The 23,260-nt window shown below is 40.8% G+C and overlaps 1 protein-coding gene across 1 annotated transcript in view; it reads right to left on the reverse strand.

Moving 5' to 3' along the window:
- The window catches only part of grm2b (glutamate receptor, metabotropic 2b), a 30,702-nt gene that overhangs the window by 2,004 nt on the left and 5,438 nt on the right, over nucleotides 1-23,260 (reverse strand). Inside the window, exons 2-4 of the mRNA XM_053483820.1 lie at nucleotides 21,534-22,145; nucleotides 7,646-8,483; nucleotides 4,604-5,667 (exon numbers count right to left, since the gene is read on the reverse strand). Coding sequence (XP_053339795.1) covers nucleotides 4,604-5,667; nucleotides 7,646-8,483; nucleotides 21,534-22,034 — 2,403 coding nt within the window. The 5' untranslated portion in view covers nucleotides 22,035-22,145. The remainder of the gene's footprint in view (nucleotides 1-4,603; nucleotides 5,668-7,645; nucleotides 8,484-21,533; nucleotides 22,146-23,260) is intronic.

A 23,260-nucleotide genomic window follows, 5' to 3' on the forward strand; every position in this document is an offset into this window, starting at 1 on the left:
ATGAAAGTTTGTTCAATGACTCCTTGCAGCGATAAGAGTAAACACGCCTTTAGACACCAGGAGCGGAATTTCTCCTGTTCCATCTCACCACCACGTCTCTAGTCTCTCCTGAAATCAGAGCTTCTTAGCTCAAACGATTGTGCCTCCGGGTGAACTTTTTAGCATGCACGCTCTCTCTGTAAGCTGATAAAACCTTGAAGGAAGCCCTAATGTTCTCCAAAAGCTTAGCATATCACTCAGAAGTCAAATTTACACACTGCTGTGCTTTCGTAGCATCGTCTAACATCCGCCGTGTCAGATTGTACAGTGATAATTATACAGTAAGATCCTTTAAAGATGGAAACAGGAAACAGCAACGTTCAGAAAACAGGTTCGCATGGACACAAATGTGCTGCAAAGTCATCTCGAGGTAATAAGGCCTTTTGTTTTCTGTTCATTAGCGCTATGTTTCACGCTATTCATTCATTAGGCATTGGCCTACTTATCAAGTAGGTTCAAACCTGAGCACCACCAGGTTGCTGCTGCTGTTGGGCCCTTGTGCGAGGCCCTCAACTGCTCCGATGCTAACGTCTGGGAAATCCTGTAAATGTTTCAGCATCACCGCCAGAGTATTTGTAGCTAAGCCTTTAATTCCATGCCATCCTACAGGTTGCTTTCAGACGAGCAATCTCACGACTTCTAAAAGCTTAACTCACAAGCGAAGAATTATTTTATGATGTTTTTTTTTCTTCTTTTTTTTTAAAAAGTTGTAAAGATGTACGTGTTTTATCGCAGCAAATGTTAGGGAAAATGTTAGGCATTGGGGTTGTCAGTCCTGCAGTAACACTTTCAGGTTGAATTCTCATCGATTTAAAACGTCTCCCAGAGCACCAGCTCAGAATTTCATTCGTGTGTTTTTTTTATTTTTATCTTTTTAAATCTTTGTCTGAAAACTTTTGTTGTTACCGCAGCCTCCACTGACACCAGCGTGCGACAGAGGAGAGCTCGTTTGGGATCGAATTGCACTACTCCGCGGTAAGCCGGAAAAAGCTGGACAAAATACCAAAGTGAGCCTTGACAGAGGCCACGCCGCTGTGGGAAGGAGAAGCGAGAGTGAGGAAAATACGAATCTCTTTGTTGCGCCGCACTTTGCTCCCGCCTGCGAGGCCGAGGGTGCCGTGCTGAATCCCATCGCCCCGAGCCTCTCTTTTATGCCAGAATACATTAAAACTAATTCTTCGCTAAACTGTTTTCATACTGAGATGAAGCTTCTCATTAGTTATGATTCTACATTTTAAACATGGCCAAAGGCTTTATGAATACATTTTTAGACTGTTGTAAACATCTGCGTCGTCTTGATACCATAGATCGGGTCTGAAACCTGACACCATCTAAAGTTTAAAACTTTGCATTAGTGGATTTTTTGTTGCTTAAAACCTATTAAGTTAAAAGTCACAGTCAGTACAAAAGCCGAAAGCAATGTTTTCTACTAATATTCACATCTAGGAATAAAAAGAAAGCAGGCTGTTTGTGAAATGCCAAGTGAACCCTGAAAACTTTTACTGATTAGCTAGAATTATTAGTACAAGAAGGCGCTGCATGATAACCCGTGTAACACTGGATGCTAACGTAAACCCCCTTCACGTTGGAAAAAAAAACAAAAGTTTTCGCATCACGACTAGCTTTTATATGAAATAAATAAACATTTAACCTTACTTAACCTTAATTAATGATTCCCCTGTACACCGGCTTCCTTAAAGCACAAACTAAGAGTGGTTCCTTTTTTTTCTTGCTACCGTCCTTGATAACATTCTTGGGACATTTTTATGTCTTCACAAAATCTTGCACAAAACACAAAAAAATCTATGTAAAAAATATGTAAACTTGCTTTGTCTGGCTTTCCACTGATGCAAACAATTTTAGAACGAGGGTTCGCGAATGTACGCACAACTTAGCTGGTGTTCGGTTCGAGCTCAGTTTGCTCGTTTTCTTGCAAAATGTCAGTTCCTAAGATGGAAATCCGTATGCCAAGGTACCCCTGTATTTATTTGCTTTTTATTCTAACTTCCCGTCACGTGTAGTGTAGCTCGAACAGAATGCTAGTAAGGTTGTAGGTTAGCTAGATTAAAAAACACATTTCTGAAACCTTCTGCAGATTGGCAGGTAACGTAACTTTTCCAAGACAGCCAGCTGCTTCCTTTCCTAACAGTTAAAAACAACCAATACTTGTGCTGGAGCCAATATTTTTGAAATGCTTCTTTTTTTTTTTACTTTTATTCTGAAATGATGGCCTTCAGCGAGGTAGCATATATCATCCGTCACGTCAAATCAGGGATGAAGAGTTTTACTGAGCACCCTGTAAAACCCCACGCAGTTCTTCTGAGGACTTTGACTGTCGCACCTGTTGCTTTTTGCCGTTAAAAACCCGGCAGCTTTCTTTTTGTTTCTTTCTAAAAAAGTGGTCACTTATAAAACGTGCTGCTTTCTTTCCTGGTCTACAAATATTTTTCTGTAACTTTTAATTATGTGGTGGAATACTGATGTTTAAAAATCATAAATGTTTTTGTGCTAACTTAAAAAATTAAAAAAATTTTACTCTATGAGAATGTTTGTGGAAGCACAGTCTTAGTGGTTAGCGCTATCACCTTGTACCAAATGTTTGTGTAAATGTTGACCGGAGATCCTACTTCGGGTGGAAAAATGGGAATAATTACAACTGTCACCACAGGCTAAACACTCCCTAGTTGGGCTACAGAGGTTCTTAGATGCATGGATGGAAAATTCACACACTATGGTCAATTCGGGAACATCAATTAGCCTAATCTGCATGCGGGAGGTAAACCCATGTAGTACGGGGAAAACGTGCAAACTCCATGCATGGGAATCGAACCTGGAACAAGGCCACAGTGCCAACCACTATACCACCGTGCCGCAGAATGTATACACCTAACTATTAATTAACACACATAGTATATATATATGTATATATATATATATATATATATATATATATATATTGTGGTAAAGAGTCAGAAGGATATGTATTCATGCATAAATGACACATTTCACGTACTATTGGCCAGAGTGCAAAACTAACCTATGTGTCTAAGCATGGGTCACATATACAGTAGGAAGGGTGAGGTTGGTTGTGTATAGTGAGCACATGGTTGACTAATAAATAAAAATTGTTTGCATGAACAAGATGGATGTTTACCCACTTAGTTAGCTGTTATTTTCCAGAAAACGTGACATCAGTCATTATTTTTGCTATGAAGCTTTTAGGAAATTTTGACTCATAATTATTTGTTTAATTGTTTGCACGTTTTTGTACATTAACAATTTATTAAGACATTCCATCTACCTTGCAATCTTTCTCAATATCTAACACATCATTCCTTCCTTTTATTGTCATCACCTCAACTGGATCTGCTATATGTACACTTTGCAATTCTTCTCTTGATCTTTACACCGATGAGGAAACGTTGGCTTTCTTGCTGGCACGGTGATCTTTTATGACAGCCGTTTCCATCGGCAGGCCCGGCACTGCGGCTCAGACAGCCTTCGGCCATTCTCGATGGCTGTGTTTACCGCGGAGCTAACTGACTTCTGACATCTCGCACCACACAGCAAAACGAGTCCGCTAATAAAGTGCGACGGGCCGCCCACTGTCTCCCGGGGGGGAATCGTAATACACCCGAATGTTACGTGCTCACGCCTCTATGAGACGTGTATTTGTGTTGGTTGATTATAATAATAAATAAACAAATCTGTCACTTAATGCCCTGTTCATTGTGGCATTTCTGAGCAGTTTGTATAATAACCACGATATCTTAAATGGCTAATGGCTAGTGCATAAAAAAATTTAAAAGGCATCAGTGTTTCGCCCATCCTTTAGAAGATGTGCTTTTTTAATACTTGAACACACAGTTTGTGGTTTTATGGAAAAACTTTAACAGGACAATAAATTACTGGCCAGGTAGTTAATGGTGGAGTAAATGATTTGTGAACTAGTACAGGGTCCAGCGTTACCACTGACTCCCAGCTCCAGGGTCCTGGGTTCGAGTAGAAACTCAGGTTGCTGTCTGTATGTTTTTCCCTGTGACTGTTTGAGTTTTCCTCAGGTTCTCTGGCTTCCTGACAATAATATGGCATTTGGTGGATTGGCTATGATTTATGAATTATTTGCTCCTTGGTGTAATTGAGTGTGTGAGGGTGACCGTGTATGTGTGTGTATATGGTGCTCCGTGATGGACTACAAGCTCCCATTCAATGTGACTCTGACTAGGATAAAATTTTCTAAGATGAATGAATATGAATCTGAAAAGCTTCCGACCATTACCTAAAGCCATTTTCATTTCATCAGCTCTAAGAAAAACTTTCTCGAAAGACTCACTCAGCGAGACTCCAAGCTGTCGCTGGTTCCGCTGTTAAACCTGTAAAACTGAGAATATTACCAAGAGCTCTAAAGCTCTCTGAAATTAAATGATTGTTCTGGAGTGATAAATATCTTGTCTAATATATTCTGTCTCTCTGTGAGAACATCAGTTTGAAAGAGTAAAAGTAAAAAGTGCAAAACAGTAAAAAAAAAAAAGTAATTTATTGATAAGACAAAATTCTCACTTACCCTGTAGTCACTTGCGGTGACATAGAAGATGGGCTGAAAGGCCAGCCAGATGATGCATGTGGTGTACATGGTGAACCCGATGAACTTGGCCTCGTTGAAGTTCTCAGGGCACTTCCTGGTCTTGAAGGCATAAAACGTGCACAGGACGATGAGGATGCAGTTGTAGGTCAGTGAAACCAGCATGCTGGAATCTGGACTGTTGCACTTCAGAGTCACCATGTCACGCCTCTCGGGACTCCATTCCTTCCTGACACCCGGTGCCTCCACCAGGAGCCACACCAATGCCACCAAGAGCTGGGCAGAGATTAGCACACCACAGATGGCCACTTGTGAGGCGGGGCTGATGAATCGAGGCCTCTGGGCGCCGTCTCGTACTCCACCAAAGATCCTCGCAATCCGATTGGTCTTGGTAAGCAAGGCAGAGTAGCAAACGGCAAACGAGGTGCCGAGGCCAAGACGTCGCAGGGCACAGACAACTGTGGACGGCTTGGCAATGTAGATGAAGGTCATGGCATAGCACAAGAGAACCCCCAAGAGGAGGATGTAGGACAGCTCACGGCCGCTAGCCTTCACCACTGGAGTGTCGTTGTTTCGTAGAAAAACTCCAGCCACAGCCAGGGTACACATCATCCCCAGACAGGCGATGGTCACGGGTCCTACAGCCCAGGCATCTGACCAGTGGATGTATTCTTCTGGAAGCTCGTAGCAGCCAGTCAGGTTGGCCAAAGGCCACTCCCCGAAGCCGCAGTCCTCACAGGTGAACTCATCTAGAAGATACTGATGGGCTTGGCAGGGGATGCAGATCCAGCAGCAAACATCCCCGGGTTGCATGCTCTTGGCCTCGTTCGGGTGGCATGGATCACTGCACTGGGAAGTGGGGACCGCTCCTCCAGTCCAGTGTAAAATACTGGTGTTAAGTACCAAACTTTGGGCCCAGTACCCCACCTTCCTGTAGGCATACCTTCCGTTTTCTTGCTGAAAATGGAAAATGTTGTAGCGGCCCAAGCTGTCGCCCAAAGAGGTGAAGCGCACCACATTCTCTGTGTCAGCGGGTCTAAACGGAGCTAGTTAAAAATGGTGGAGAGAAAGCAAAATAAATATGGGTGAAGTTTGGTGAAAAGATAATATTAAAAATAAAACAGTTTGACTTAGAGACCACCTCCTTCATTAGTACACATACTAAACACAAAATGGTCTTTAGCAAAGATTTGAAAAATGCTAAGGTTTTAAGCAAAGGTGGCAGAATTAACAAATTCAATATGCTGAATTAAAGTCTAGTAGCGATTAATAATGACAAGATTTTACATCAGTCAAACGAACGGTGGATAGCATTGTTAGTCTCATTTCTTCCATAGCTTAGCTAGCTAGTCTACCATTAGCTGCTTAGCTGCTACCATTGCTACGATAGTATACTGCAATTAGTCTATGCAATTAAACATGACCATATTGCAAGCATACAGAATAGAATATGGTTAAAGGATGTGCAAAACATTGTAAATATAGGCTTATTTTAAAACAACAACAACATTATTGGTGTGAACCACAAAAAAAAAAAAAAAAACGTGCAAAAGTTCACAACCCTTAGTATGTTAGACCGCTTCTAATCTTACCTTAACAAGTGTGCCCGTTTAAAGAATGCACAGGCCAGAGATAGTGTGGGCAGGATCCGTTGCTCAGATTACCCTCAATCACTTTCATGTGCTAACAAACCTGCATTGCATAATGACCTGCCAATCACTTTCTCTAAACTTGGACTGGTGGAATTTTGTTTTGTCCTTCCCCATGGGGTGTGGATCAGCCGTAATTTCGTGTGAGTATCAGCATAAACGCTTATGTTTAGATTGGAAAACCAATGCACTTATGTGTGATCGTGAGCGGAAAAGTACATAGTCTTCGATTTTAATGTGGTGAGTAAAAGAACTATTTTTCCAGCAAAAAAGTTGCAAGTAGAAGTAAAAGGATTTTAAATAAAGTATAGTCTCACAATAAAAATACTTAAGTACTTTATTACTTGCAACCTTTGCCCATGGGCTTCACTGCTGACAATGAGTAGACCACCTCTGATGTTTAATGTAATTTACATTTGTAATGTAATACTGAGGAAAAATGTAAATACTCAAGTAAAGTACAGATCCCTCCATCCATTCATCTAGGAACATATTTAGTCCAGCATAGGGAGGCCAATGGTGACCATTGTATTTATTCCCATTTTCTGACTGTGGTAGGACCTCCGGTCAATATTCACATGCACGTTCACACAACTACAGGCAATTTGGGAACGCGAATGAGCCTAAACTGCATGTCTTTGGACTGTGGGAGGAAACCGGAGTACCAGGAGGAAACCCACCAAGCACGGGGAGAAGATGCAAACTCCATGCACACAGCCCCAAGGCGGGAATCAACCCCGTACCCTGGAGGTGCAAGGCGACAGTGCTAACCAGTAAGTCACAAAAAACTACTTAAGTACAGAAACAGACAAGTAGTTGGACTTTATTACTTGCCACTTCTCCCCATGTGCTTTAGTGCCGACTGCCTCTGATGTTTTGCCTTCTGTTCCTTAAGTGTGTTTTTTAGTGATTAAAAACGATAAAATATTGAAACACTAACTGTGGCTGAATGAACATTTTCTTCTTTTAAGCTCTACACAGATTTAAAGTCCTGTCTATGTCCTGTCTCTTTTTTAATCCTCGTTTCTCTCTGTGCCGCTCGGCTGACTAGAGCTGCGGTAACCTAATCATTGCCGCTTTTAATTACATAGTTCAGTAACATCCTTTTCATCAGCAATAAAAACACCATTCAACACAGAGCATTCATCTGAGTGATGCCTGAACATTCATTGAAGTAGCGCTCCTCTGTTTATAAAGGGAATACTTCACCGGTAAACACTGCCGATAATAAATGAAAGACAGTAGGTGCCAATTAGCATTATGCAAAGCCAATCATGCTAATTGCCCCCCCTAGCTTTCAGCAATCACTTTTCATTTTCAAGTATTCTTTTCTGGAGCTTCTGTAAACATTGCCATTGTCAGTGGTGTAACTCACCATCAAACTTGGTCTTGAGGATGAACTCACGGTAGAACCTTTTGCCGTTGCCAGGCTTCATGGCATCGCACACTCGTGTGGTGTTGGGGCAGACAGCCTGCCGCATGTTATGCAGTGCGTGTGCCATTGCGTAGACGGCGTTCACGACGAACATGATCTTTGACTCCTGCTTGAATGAGCCATCCCTCAGGCTGTGTCTGGCGCAGCCTGGTTCATGCAGCCGACACCCAAACTTGTGCTCCCAGAATTCCCTGAACCAGGGGTTGCGTGTGTTGAGCTCTGGCGTGAGTTTGGTAAAGTAGTCCTCAAACTCGCGGATGGCGTAGGAGGAGAGCTCGATGGTGAAGGCGCCGTTCGCCGCTTTCTCACTGCCTTGCACCACACTCTCCTGTGCCCCCCAGCCATCACTTGCCACCCAGATAAAGGTAACGTTCATGCGTGCTGCTGCAACCAGAAGCTCTCTGGCGTCCTCGCTGCGCGTGAACAGGATCACCACTTTGGCATTGGCCTTCTGCTGCAGTGAGCGAATCACGGTCTCGTAGTTGCCCCGGTTCATGGACCGGCTGACTTTCACTGAAGTGGCGATGCAGATCTGGCGCACGCGCGCTTCCTGCTGGAAAGCATCAATACCTGTCTCACCATAGTCACCCTCTGAGGCCACTGTTGATACGTAGGTCCAGTTAAAGTAGCGCAGGATCTCAGCTATGGCTTTTGCCTGGTAGAAGTCTGGTGGGACAGTTCGAGCAAAGTAGTCATAGCGGGATTTGTCGCTCAGCTTCGCACTAGTGGAGGCATAGCTGATCTGAGGGATCTGGAAGAGGCGCAGCAGGTTGGCCACCTGGAGACATTTGGGGAAAAATAAAGACCTACTTAAAACTGTATTAACACATTATTCATGTTAGTGTTTGGTGCAACTAACCAGTAAGAGAAGCTCACATTATTGAGCAGAGGAGAGATCTTTTATACAGACAATACAAGCTGGCAGAAATGATCCTATGACTTGAGGCTACCTGAAGATTAATGTTGCGTATGGAGTATACCGTGTAATCCGACACACTTAGACCTTTTAGCTTTTTACAGTTTTTGTGTCATAAAAAGACACGTGTCAACCAACAACAAAGAGTGTGGACATCAGCAGGTCCCTGGACGACTCAGCAGATTTACAGACCTAGTGATAGACTCCTCCCAATGTACAGCGCCTCCACACAAATCAATTTAGATAGCCATGGGCTCTCTGCAAAGCTTGTTGACATGCAATCAGCCACAATCCATGCCTGTCCATGTCCTCACACTCCATGAAAAGATTGCCTCTGGCTAAATATCTACTCGGCATGGAGAGGGATTTGGATCCTACATTGCCTCCATCATTATCTAACTCATTCGGGTCAATCATTTCTGCTTGTCTAACCATGGGCAGAACTCGGCCAGGTTTCATTCTGAAGGATCGAGATAACGGATGCAACCAAAAACTACTGATAAGAAATATTGTTATATTTATCCCAAGGCATGATCGGGTTAAATTTTGATGATGGAATCTAACTCATAACTTATATGGTTCTCTATAATGGTTGCCTGCAGGCGTAGAGGGAGAATAAAGCTAAAGATAAAAAAAAAAAAAATCATATGGATATTTCTAAGGACAGAAAGAAAAAGTTATTAATTTTGCATCCGGTTGTTGCATTTCTTTCTCAACTTTTTTAAAGCCGAAGTTTGCTCATGAACTTTGAGGCGAACATTCAGGTGGATATTACATCTACATTCTTATTTCCCAGAGCATCAGAGCAATCATTGGAGGAACCCGGGGAAGCCGCTCACTCTGCAAATTGAAGTGACAATTAGGCCCGTGGGGAGCGCTGGCTAATCACAGAAAGCCAGCGTCCAGGAGGATTCACATATAGCGTAAGGCTGCTCACATTAAAAGACCATTAGTCAGAGGCTTCTTGGGCCAATTGTTCTGCTTTAGGAATTTTTTTTTCCTGTCGTATTTTAATGACTTACAATTACATGGACATCACGATGTGACCCCAGGTCACACCTCCCTCCGAGACACTCCGTACGTTGGGTTCACGAGCTCATGACGCTGGCAGTGCTCAGCAGACGAAATCTGATAACAATTCTCTTAAGGGGCTGCAGGCAATTTTCTCTCTCCTGACTTAAATTCCAATTTTGAGACCCACCTAGGGCAAATCTATTCCAATTCAGTCCCCAGACACATACAGCTGTTGTTATTGTATCTGTCTCTGCATGCATGTGGCTAAGGGATATGCATCGTAATGCTACTGCCTGGTTGGGCTCATGTTAAACAATGAGAACGATTTTATCCTTTCGGATTGTTTAAAAAGGTTTACTCAAGCGTTCTTTGCCAAGAAGACAAATTTCCTGGTTTTTAGTTTAATAAAAAAAATCTTGCAGCGTTCTATAAAAATCTGTTAAGAATAAATTTTGGGTTCGTCGATTATCGAATGTAAGAAAAATAATCACTTTGATCTAAAAAACTTTTTGCCAGATAATGCTACTGTACAGTACAAACAGAAATTATATAACTGATATAAACTGCCTGGCCAATAAAATAAATAAATAAAAATAAAGTCACCATTTCAGAAGGGTCCAAATTACTGGGCTAAAGAAAAACAACTAATGAAATTTGAAATGACTGGAACTGGGTTAAGAACGCTTAACATATCAAACCCTGGACAAATACCGACCCTGAACCGTCAACTTTGTGGAAGAAATGCGGCCAAAATAAAACATCATGAATCGTGGACATCACTTAAATGTTTGGTGAAGTTGCTTCATCAAAGCCTAAGATGGCTGAATTAAATCTTAGTAAGTATAAGTAATAAGGAAGCTGACAGATGAGTCTTCAAAAGCAATCAGTATATTTCTGGGATGGTCACTGTGGCACTTCTTGATTTTATGCTGTATATTTTATGTCTCTAATTGTGTGAGTGTCTTATGCCTGCTAAAGCAGCTCTTCAAATTTCGTTGCCATCTTCACAACACAATGACAATAAAGGCTAATCATTATTATTCATATTCTAGTCATTATTATCTCACTAGATGGATTTCTGTCATTGTCAGGGATTCATATTAGTCAGAAAAGTAAAGGGTTCCCAAGTTTCTACACTTTTTAGACTTGGAAATCTTTTTGTATCTGTTATATCTACAGTCTGTATTTCATTCCAAAGTAGTTATCCTCCATTCCATTAAAAATGATCCCATTGATGTGTTTTATTTTCCCCATGGCATTGTTCTACACAACTTCGTTTGGCACTTTACACAAAGTGTGGATATGTGTATAGTAATGTATACAGATGAAATCGTGCAGAAGCCAAAGTTTCCATGTAGAACGGTACAATAAAGCCTTTTCTTTTAAGAAATGGGTCCACACATACTGTAGGCACGGCTGCACAGCAGGAAACAGACATGGAAGCCTCACAGCTTCACAGCTTTGATCCCGAGCTCGGCTTACTCTCTATGTGAAGTTTTACAAGTTCTCGGCACTGTCTATAAACATGACGGTGGACTGGAATGTATAAGACCTGCAACTGTGCCTTGTTCTCTCTGTGTCCCTGCGAGAGTTTCATATCCGTCATGACCCTAAGGAGGATAAAGGACCATAAAGGGGTACACTTTTATTTAACGGTGCAGCCATATTCTCGAAAATCTGTAGCCTTCAACGGAGAACATGACATGGGAAAGATATTCAAGGTGAGAGACATTGGATGTGATGTGTTTGGTGTTTTCACTGCACGACAGACATGTTTAAGGAGGCTGGTGGGTTCAGGGTGACTGGATAGGAGATGAATCACTGACCTAAGGCGGAGAAACCGGAGGAAATGTAATTCGTTTGGACAAGAGCAAGTCTGGTCAGGACGAAAACACTGGCTCAATGTCAGTACTCCCTATCGAGGGAGACTTGTCTTGTTCTTTCACACATTAAGATTTTATTTGTGTCACTGCATTTGTTTCTTTCCCTTTCATTTGGCATTCCTCGATCTCAAGCGGAGTGTATGAGAGCGGCACCGGAGCGTTTGACAGAGACCAGCTCAGCTGTTGTTAACAGTCCATCACCCAGCACCATTTTCTCTCTGTCTCTGTCCCAGATATTCGATCTTTACACTCGGCCAGTATTAAAGCTGATTTTATTTATTTTTATGTTATACATGTAATATAGAAAATGTGTGTGGCCAAAGAAGCTACTTCTGAAGTTTATGCAACATGAAAGTGACCAATCTTGCTTCCCTAAAAATCAGCCACTTTAGCCACTTTGGAAAAATGTCACTTTATACGTGCCCCACAAATGGTCATTTTTTAGCGTTATACTGTCTCGCTTCAAACTAAAATCATTTAAAATGCAAATTCTTCTGATTTCTTTATAAGTATTGATACTAAAATTGGTGTGAAACATATGACCTGTAAACACAGCATTCTGTGCAAAAATCAGGATTTTCCCCCCCCAAAAAATCTGTAGTGTCTGTAACCGTGTCAATTTAGCATTTTAGAATGAAACACTTTTTCAGGTTTATAACTTTTAATGTGAAATCTAAATCAGCTAAGTTTCATCTGAACAACAATTAACATCATTGAAGTGATTAATGGGTACGAAATTATATTTAGTGCATATGTTTTTTTTTATCTGATAAAAATATAAATGTGTATTGTAAATTTACAAAAAACTAAGCATGAATCGTATATAAGTATTATGAGAAATGGTGTTATATATCTAAAAATTAACTTTTTCACCTAGGTAAGACACTTATCAAATACGGTACCATGTTTTGCCCGTAAGGCAAATAAATTCTAACTGACCTTCAACCAGAGAGGGTCACCATTCTGCACCATTGTTTGTGGCCAAATTTAAGGATGACTTTTCAAGTGTAGGTGATCCTGTTCATTGTGGTCACATGATCCACAATCAAATCATTCACCATTTTGTCTGCCCTGGATTTCACATAAGGATTGTTAGTCATCGGAAGTTACTGATTTTTATCCAGATCCAGATGTTCTCCTGGGAGATTTACAATGTGGTGATATTTCTCCAGCTCTCTCATCAGGTAAGCTTTAATGTTAAATTCGTCATTTAGTAAAACTGAAACATTGTGTAAGCAGTATATCAGCGCGGTTCACATTCTGTTATTAAACACATCAGTGTTTCTTCCTACCTTACCATCCACCTGTCACTCTGCCATCTGTGCTGTCTGACAAGTGACTGAGCTTGCGGTGTGTGTGTGTGTGTGTGTGTGTGCTCACTCCAGTGTATTCACACTGTTTAGCGTGTAGGAAAAATAACCCTGACTCGTGATAATGCTCCCCGAGATAAAATCTTCACTATGCCTGTCTTAGCCCAGGATCAGATGAGCGTGTCTCCTCTCTTTTCTTCTCGTCAGTGGGATGCTGATAAAACCCTACTATCAGGGATAAGTTGCAGCACTGACATGCACAGCATTGTAACAGGCAAAGCGGTGACTGGCTTAGTTGTACAGTATATCAGGTCAGACTTCACACACAGGCGCTCTACAGAGATGTGCAGGTGACATTATGACTGACGTCACTTGGTTAATGCCGCCATGTTGCCAGTCTAGTGTGAGTCAAATAGTATGCGGTCGCCAGAGACGTGTTGTGTGGTGAGCTGCGAAATACTACGAGGTGGAAAATTGGTGTGCGCTTCTAGAAGCATATGACCTGTAAAACTTATGACCTTTTCAAGAGTTTAGTTAGCAGGAAGTGAAGCAGCATTATGTTTCAACGCAGTGACTTAGGGACGCAGAGGCATGCGCAAGGGGTTTATCTGGTTTAAGTGCAGGTTTAATCTGCCAAATGTTTATAAAACAAGTCTTTTTAAAACAGATTACAGAACATATTACAGGAGAGAACTATTTTCTCAAGTATGGGTATAATATATATAATAAAATTAAACCAGCCATTGGCTACGAAGTTCCTTATAAAGGCGTGAAAGCCACAAGGCGTGAAAGCCACAAGGTCATACTTTAAAGTTTGAAGTAGGATAAATGTACTATTTAGATAAAAGGCAGATATTTACAGTAAATCTATATATAACACACTCTGTCCGTCACTCGGCACAGACTACAATTATATTCACTTTATATTGGAGTCATACAATTTTGATAGAGAACAAGACAGTAACTCACACAGTAACATATTCACACGTGTTTAATTGCAATTCAATTCCTTAACGTGACATGGCCAAGATGCCCTTAAAACCCAGAGCATCTTTGCCATCTTTTGCTTTACTATTTTACTACTATTTTAAAAATATGGTTGCAATATAAAATGACTTATTTTCAGCTTAATCTAGGCAATATAATGAACTGAGTTAAAAAACAAAACAAAATTAGGCATAGGCAAAGAAATAGCACAGATTCATGAGATCATGTTTTTTTATGGTTGTTTTTTTTGTTGTTGTGTTTTTATAATAATAATCAGCCAAAACTTGGTATTGGTGCAAAAAAGTGTCTCACCTATGGGTGAAAAAGTGAATTTTCAGATAGAATTATATAACACCATTTTTCATAATACTTACTGCTTTACAGTATCTCCTGATCCATGTTTCAGTTTTTTTTGTAAATATTCATACACATTAATATTTTCATCAGATAAAAAGAAACACATTTGCTGAATACAATTTCATGTCCTTTTATGCCCATAACTTTTTTTTTAACTAAAATCTTTCAATGATCTTAACTGTCTTAACTTAGATTTCACATGAAAAGACATAAACCTGAAGAAGTGTATTATTATATCCCATCTTAAGATATTGCAACTTGAATATGACAGGGTTACAGACACTACAGATGTTTTGCTTTTTAAGCTTTTACTAAAACCAAAAAACTATTTTAGCCAAAGATTTTACACATCAGATGCTTCTAGAAGCTTACACCACTTTTAGAATTAAAACTCATGAAGAAAGATGAATCATTTGCATTTAAGATTTTTTAATAGTTTGAAGCGAGACAGTATAAGAGCCATTTTTGGGGCACATAATAAAATCATCTCTCCTAAACAAAAGATTTTTAGGAAAACAAGATTGGTCATTCCGTGTACTTTAGTATTAGCTTATTTGGCAAACACATTTTCTGTATTATATGTATAACTTAAAATAAAAAAAAAATCAGCACCAATACTGGAATTGGCCATAATATTCATGATAATTATTAGTATTATTGAGGCTTCACAATAATAATAATTAGTGAGTCATTCCTATATTCCTGTTGTGGCAAATTTACACATTTTAAAAGTAATAACAACTTGGGTTCTACCTGACATATCCGGAAAAAAAACAAATCCACAGTTTGAAGTCTGATGGCTACAAAAATAACATGATAATGTGAGGCAGCTGCACGAGATCTGTAGGCAGTTGCTATTAAATTTAGACCATCATGTTGCTCTTATGGAGGGTGAGGATAGAAAGCTTTTTTTTTTTTTTTTTTACCAGATAAGAGGTGGATTGTAATGCTAATGTAATGCTGTACAGGGCTAGTTAGCTAGCTATGAACAGTATTCTCGCTGTGTGTGGTTGAATTGAAAAAATGTCTGAGATAGCGTTAAACTTATAGTTAGCCAGCTATACTACTTCGAAATGCCTTATTGCTGAATATCTGTCATAAACCTACAACTTGCATAACTAGCGTGGTAGTCATCGCGGCTTGCTAGTCATTAGCTAGTTAGCAGGCTATGTTATTCAGCTGAAAGTAGTTTAGTATTCATCAACAAAACTAGAGCTGGATCAGAACAGAACTCGATCCTCATATTCGCAAGTTGAAGGTAAATTTGACGCTGTTTGATGAGGCTGAAGTATTTCTAAAAAAGGGTCTGTTTAAGTCCTGAATGAGAAAGGGACCTTCAGCTAGTGAATGGAATAACAGCTTCTGGCAGGGACAAAGACACGAAAGAAGGGGAAGACATGAAGTGTTTGAGAGATGAGACAGATAAAAATAGTAAGCGTGCGAGCTGGAGCGAGAGATCGCGGGGATAAAACGGAGAAAGCGTCGGGAGGCGGAGATTGAAAAGGTGAAGCGGCGTGGTGTTTTGACCCCGCGTGCGAGTGAATCGAAAGCGGAGTGTCTCGTGACGCAGTTCTGCCGCTTTTTACCGTCCTGCTTTCAACATGAAAGGCCCATCTGTTTTATCAGCTCCCGCGCCAGGCGTGTGGGCATCACGCTGCGGCTTCAGCCAGAGAAGTTATAAAGAGACACAAACACTCAGAGATGAAACAAACAGACTGAAAATGGAATTTCATCCTTCGCATTTCAAAGGAATGAAGTCGATTGGAAGCGTGCAGTCGTTTAATTTCCCCGAATATTACCTGTAAATCAGCATAATGGGATCTGATGTGTTTTAAATGATGTGCGGGTTTTCAGTGAGAGGTGGCTTACAGCGTATTGCTCATTAGCATTCAGTGAAACCCGACGCACAGGTGAGGCCTCTGTGTGAGTGACCTTGTGCAGCTCGGAGACGATGGATGACTGTTCGGAGCAGCAGTAACAGTATTAATACTCCTTATCCACTCCTCATTGGTGTCTCTGTCTCTTCCTGTTTGGTTTGGAGCTGTTTGAGCTCCATGGCTCGTGAACCAAAGTGTAAACCCATATATTGAACAATATAATTTTTGATAACGTAATGATGCCGAAGGTCACTGTTACACCGCAGCGCTGATAATGTCTCGAAAGCTGTTTTGATTGAATTTCTCGAACTACTTGTTGTAACACGTTATCGTGTCTTCGTCTGTAGTGACTCCCAGCAAGGACGCTCCACATAAACATGAACGTCATATGGTGATGTTTTCTCCAGTGTCAGTACAGACGAGTTTCCATCTAGAGCTTTCTCGGTGACACGACAGGCTTCGTTTTTTTTTGTCTTATAGTAGGATAAGTATTTTTTTTAATGTTGGAAAGCAGCCTTAAATAAATAAGGCAATATGTTAGTATACTTGCATAACAGTTGATAAATAAATAATTGAATTATAAATAGGAATAAAAGAAAGCTCTTGTCTTTAAATGACATTTTTAGGTTTCATACACTGAAGGACGCGAAAACTCGTTTTGTTTGTCTGTCCAGGAAGATTCTGTCACAGCATCATGCAAAACTGTCTGGACAGAATTTAATGCAACGTTTGCATCCGCCTGATGTTTAACCTGCACTATAAGTAAAATCAAAATGTTGATTAAAAGTGATGTTATAGCCAGTCAGATTTAATAATCTACTTTAAAATAATCTACTAATGCTCTACTGTCTCAATGTAAACAAACACCTGCACCAATAGATATTAATTAGAAAAGATAAAGTGAATATTTTTCCTGGGATTAGTTCATATTTTCACTTCCGCTGAAATAACAGCGCTGAAGTGAGTCATTTTAAGACAAAAATGTATTTCTTTGTTTTAATATGTTTGACAGAGAGTTCTGCTGTACAGGACAGACAGACAGACATGTACGTAGGCATCAACATGTAATAATAATAATATCACTGCCTATGTTAAAGCTCATCAGATTATTTTTTAGCTTTAACCTTATAACTATTTCTACAAAACTCTTTTCCGTCAGCGGCGGGTACTTACATTCGATAATAATTCCGTACCGCAATCATAAACGGATATTTTTTTTGCACAAGAAAAAAAGGTCCTTGTGTTGTGAAATCTTTGAGAACCCTTCAAGGACAATTTCACCGTGCATGTTACATTGCGCATGCAATTATTATTATTCCTGATTCTCTGCATGCACAAGGTCGGTTTCATGTAATATATATATATATATAGTAATTTATTCTTTCACTTGCTGTATGAAGCTGCGAGCGCAGGAAGGATGAAAGAAGACTAGCAATCGGGTTGCGTTATGAGTGCCGGTGTGAACTCTGGAAAATCTGCCAAACGTTCATATAGACTCACACACAGTAACCTAGGCGATGTGCTGCCGCTTTAATTAGAGCACAGGAAGCCTCTCGGTGAAAGAGTGACAGATCCAGACTGAAATGTTGCAGCCAGAATGAAAGCTCGGGAGCGCCTCGGGCTTTGTGCATGAAACAAATTCCTTGTAATGCCGTGATATTAAGATTTTGTATCCATATTAATTCACTGTTTATCGAAACAGCGTGTGGGTTTTTTATTATCATTATATTGTTTCCTGCTCTAAGGAGGGAGGCGTTTCGTTCTCAAGACAACCACACAAGTGGTCTGCCAATCTCACCCACACACATACTCAAATATAGATCTTTAGCTCACACACACATACACCAAAGATAGTGCCCGGTATCAGAAACACCCACACTTAACCCCAAAAAAAGACAAAAATACTATAATGACACCTGGAAATACACTTACACACCGATACCAGGCTACGTTTATGTTAGGTGGTAGAGACCCAAATCTGATCTATTTAAATCACACTCTTTTTTCATATGTAGTCCTAAACAGGACACATATCTGACCACTGTGCCATGAATGATAAGGCCGGGATCAAATTCCTGCGACTTAATCCTCATAGTGATCGTCCAGTGCAGCAAAACAACTTCATATAAATATATACTGTATATATAAACCATTAAGAGGCACAGATCTGATCAGTAAAGTTTGCATGTAAACATGCACTCATTATATTAGACTTCTTAACATCATTTACTGACTCATAATGCTTCCTTTCTTCATTCTACCTCACAATCCAGATGGCGTGCAAAAAAAAATAAAAATATTGTGTGAAAAAAAAAAAAAAAGCTCCTAAAATGGTTGGGATGTCTGCTGCCATGTGCTGCTTGTTTTATATGCGTGTTCATCCGCATCGTGTTTGCTCAGGGCTCGTGCCAAGCGGCATCTTTCTCATGCCAGCAGGCTGATTGAGCTCCAGACAGCCCGAAGGCTCCTCTTAGCTCCTTCTACTAAGAGGAGGACAGGTGGCTCGGGTTCTGCCAAAGCAGCGTCTCCAGGGCTGTTCTAGTCCCGCCACAGACGGAGGAAACGGCTCGAGAAAGCCACCCTGATACCACATGCTGTGAGCTATGATGAGATCTAGAGCAAGGAGAATTTGGTCAGTGCTATTTTGGGTTACGGAATGTAGTCTGTAACTTGTATCTGCTTTGTACATAAAAGCAGGTAAAAAGTTAAGATCTATTACAGACTCTGTAATACTGATAGGTTGAGTTTTTGTGTTCAGTTCTTTACAGTTCCTATAAAAGAAAACGGTGCTAACAAATACCAGCACAAGAATAGAGCTTTGTTATTTCCTTGCCACTCTCAAGTACTTTTTCAGAAAAGTATTCGCTAAAACCTGTTATTTATTGAATTCAGTTGTTTCAATCAATCAGACCCTTTATCCCAGTGAAGGACTATCTTATTGTTTCAGCATACAGCGATATCCTGGACAATACTATGCCTCTGTTGAATTTTGTAGCAACAGTTTGTTGAAAGCCCTTTTCTATTCCAACATGACTAATCCCCAGTGAAGAACTCAACTGGACCGAACACAGAGCCCTGACCTCAACCCCATCAAGCACCTTTGGGATGAACTGGAACGGAGATTGTGAGCCAGGCCTTCTCGTCCAACTGGTTTTGGTGGAAAAGCTAGCTGGACACACTCTAGCTCACATCCTATCAGTCCCATAGCTCAAGAAGTCACATCTACAGTATAAGTATGTTTTCACCCCCGAGGTTGGGAATGACGCCGTTCATACTGTATGGGACAACTCAGTGAGCACATTTACGTCATACCCCATCCAATTAATAGTCACATTCGTTTGTGTGAATAACCACAATGAACTTTGATTAAGGGTGTGCCACGAGACCACAAATAGCATGTCCAATCACAGTCTGGTGCTTTGTTTCATTTATTTCTGAGACAATTACGAATGTAAATAAGACCACTCCAAGAATAGAACTTAGAAACAACAATTAGATATCTTTGGGGCCATAATTACATCTCTAGTAATGAAGGTTGGCATGTGTGAGGTTTTTTTTTTTTTTTTTTAGATATTTTGAGATTAAAATCAAGCAGCCACAAAGTTCACTAGCTAAAGATTTTTCGACTTTTACCCCACTAAAGAAGCGCACTGCTTGCATAAAAGAAAACGCTACAAATCCCTCAGGTGGTCGAGTTTTTGCCGGCAAAACTCGGAACCAAACATAATTATGCAACGGGAACATAATTAGAGCTCGGCCCTCTCCCTGGCAGTGACAGCCGAAAGGAAGGAGCCGGTAATTAACCAAGCTTACACTCACAGCTCGCAGCTTTTCTGCAGCGAAGCACAGGAACAAGAAGACACTTCAGTGTCGACAGACCTGTCGGGGTTCAGGAAGGCTGAAAGCCCAGAGCAGGAAACTCCCAAAGTGGCAAGAGAATTTATACCACAATGGAGCTGTGACACTGTCCCTGGACGCGTCAGCTATTAATACGCCAAGAGTAGAGTCGTAGAGGTGTTATCACTGTTTTGGTCATTTCATGTTATCTAATTACACTGTCATTTCCTTCGCTTTAAAATAATTATCTTAAAGGAGAGTGCTAATTACTGAAATGAGAAAGAAAAAAAAACAAGATTGTAGCATTATAAAGCCTGCAAAACAGCCGTGATGATTTAAAATGCCGTGAAAACTATAAAAACCGATAACGCTCACGGTACTCTGAAGCGTAACATGATGTTATATCTTAGAAAATAAAGTATGACCCGATCATCTTAACTGGTGAAACTGAAACAGTAGGTTAACAAGAGGCTACAGTTGAAAGGATGACATTCGTTTTTTTTCGCATCCTACTTCGCTTTTGCTCACTAAATCCCTCCGATGTTAAAAAGTAATGGCTTTTATCTCACCAATAGTACACTGTATATGCACTTTATGGCCAAAGGTTTGTGGACACCTGACCAACACATCCATAAGTGAGCAGTGGAAGCACACAAATAGAGCACTTCCTTCACTGAAAACGTTTTCCAGCATGACACTTCCCTTGGCTTAGGGTAAGGGTAGCTCAGTGGTTAAGATGTTGGACTGGCGATCAGAAGGTCCCAGGTTCAAACCTCACCACCATCAAGTTGACACTGTTGGGTCCTTCACCCTTAGCTGCTCAGATATAAAGAGATTTAAAAAATGTAAGCCGCTCTGGATATAGCATCTGCCAAAGGTGGAAAATTTAAATGTTCCTGCCCAGGATCCCCTGAACATCCTTCACCCCGTTTCCATCAAGGTGGTTACGGAGCTAGTTCAAGGCTAGTATCCAACTTCAAACCAGTTCTTTGCTTTCAAACAGCCAAAGCACAGACAGTCTCAGACAGAAAAAACGGTTCCATGGTGGCACCAACACTTTGCTGGGCTAGAACAAGGAACTGCTTACCTCAAGGGCTAAGAGGTGGGATTATTGCAAAAAAACTAAAGGTTTGTGACCGCCATCTTAAAAAAATTGACTCAATGTGCAGCTCAAATGCTCCCTAGTAATGATAAAGCCAGGAGAACTGCTCACAAATTTATGTTGAAGTTCATTGAAGTTGTTGTTGTGCTTGCCACTAGCATTTTTCCTACTAGAATTCCTGGGACAGTATAGATATACATGGACATTTTTAATGACATAACGAGGTGACTCTCTAGCCCTTGGATTAACAAAGCCAGTTCTGTGGAGATTCACTATTGAGTCAGCCCTGAAATGGCACCAGACATGAACCAGCACCCAGTTCACTTTGGTGAAAAAGGGGGTAATTTAAATGCAATGAGGACTAAACCCCAGGCCTCCTTGATGATCTCAATAATGCTCTTGCTCAACAAGCACATATAAGTGTGATGCTCAGGTCTACAGAAACTTTTGGCTATAAAATATAGTATTCACTAAAAGGCGACGTTTAAAAGGAAACTCACAAGACTTGGGACTAGAACTTAATTTCATGTGGACGCCATATCTACCTGTATGGAGACATCACTATATGATCCCCCGATCACTCCGGATATAGCCAGTGGCGCCTCGTCTGGCACGGGGTTGGATCCGTCAGGGCAGATGAACCCAGGTTGGTGCACTTTGGTGAGCGACGTGCGGACGAACTCCAGCGACTGCTCGAGCGCATAAGTGTCCTTGGAGCAGGTGTCTAGGATGTGTGCGCCCAGTTTGAGGCCTGGTAGGATGCGGTTATCTTGGTTGATCTCATCAAGAGCCAGGAGCATTGCCTCCAGGCGCTGAATCCCACGCTGCTCGTTGATCTTACCGCAGTCCTGTGTGCCCTCGCCTTTCTCGTGGACGGGGAACAGGCCACCGATCACCAGGTCACCATCCAGGATGATCTCACGTTTGGCGCCGGGGAGCGCGGGGACGTATCTCGGGCTGGCCTGGACGAGCAGGAGGACGGCCATCACGGGGAGAACGAGGGGAACCATGACAGACGAATGGATCCTTACTGGAAGTACAGCCATGTTTAGGTGTAGTGAGTGTGCTGTTTGTTTAGATGTTTAGGTTTTTTATTTTATAGGCTGTTAAGGCTTCCAGTGAATGTTCTCGCATCTTCTTTTGGGATCTTTCAGGACCTGGAAAATGAACGAAGAAGAAGGAAATTACAAGGTTTATAATTCTATTAGAGTTTATTTCGATCAGAGCATCAGTATCTGTCCGTATCTCTCAAGTGTGATCGTTTAATCTGGCCATTTAACATTGCCTAATGTTTCCCCACCAGTTAAACATCTCTGATTAAAACCAGACACTGTGATAATCATTAGACATCGCATTAGGCAGGGAAAAATATACAGAGCCGTCTAGCCGTTTAATTGAATTGACCTCCGTGTCGTGGAGGCTGGGCTGCTTCTGTTGACTCATTAATTTGATTAAATTATTTCATTATTTTATTTGAAACATCACAGCCTGTCAAACTCTGGCGAAGCACCAAAAGCAGTGATTACAGCTCGTCGCTTGTGGAAAGCAGATTTCAGATCTGTTAAGGAAAAAAACACATTTCTGCCCTTTTTTACTCAAACATGTCAAGTGAAATCAGAAGCGTATCATTAACAGTCCTAAAATAAAGAATTGAAAAAAAAACTTACATAAAATGCTTGAAAGTTTAAACTATTCGAAATCCTAGAGATCTGCTAAATGTTACACCCTGAGACAAAACACCCAGGCAAGAAAATAAGACGCTTTTCCTTTTAGCAACTTTTACCAGAGGTCACCCTCGCGTTATTGTCATGCTCATTTAGTATTTCTCTTCCACGGATCCGTCTGTCTCTACGGCAAAACTCTCGCTCGTTCGTTTAATGAAGCGACATCCTCGTATTTATTAGTGTTCTTCCTCGACCTCCGTTACCATGGAAACTGCAGACCGTGGGCATGTTAAGGGAGGAACAAGGTGCCGTGATAAAGGTAAGCAGCATATAGCAATTAATTTGAGATCTTTTATCGTGCTGTAACAAACAGCATGCTTAGGAAAAAAGAGTTGTTTTTTAAATCATCTGAATATGTTAATTTTTTTTTTTTTTTTTTTTTTTGTAGAAGCAGTAAGATGAAGTTTGGCAAGAAGAGTTGAGTAAAGCGTTAACTTGTGAAAGAAATAAAAGATAACAAGTAATGGCTCAGCCTACAATCGAAAAAACAAAAAACAAAAAGTAAAATGAAATATGAAATATTAACGATGCTGTTCTGCTGGAGTGTG

Source organism: Clarias gariepinus, chromosome 23 (genome assembly GCF_024256425.1).
Source record: "Clarias gariepinus isolate MV-2021 ecotype Netherlands chromosome 23, CGAR_prim_01v2, whole genome shotgun sequence".
Taxonomy (NCBI): domain Eukaryota; kingdom Metazoa; phylum Chordata; class Actinopteri; order Siluriformes; family Clariidae; genus Clarias; species Clarias gariepinus.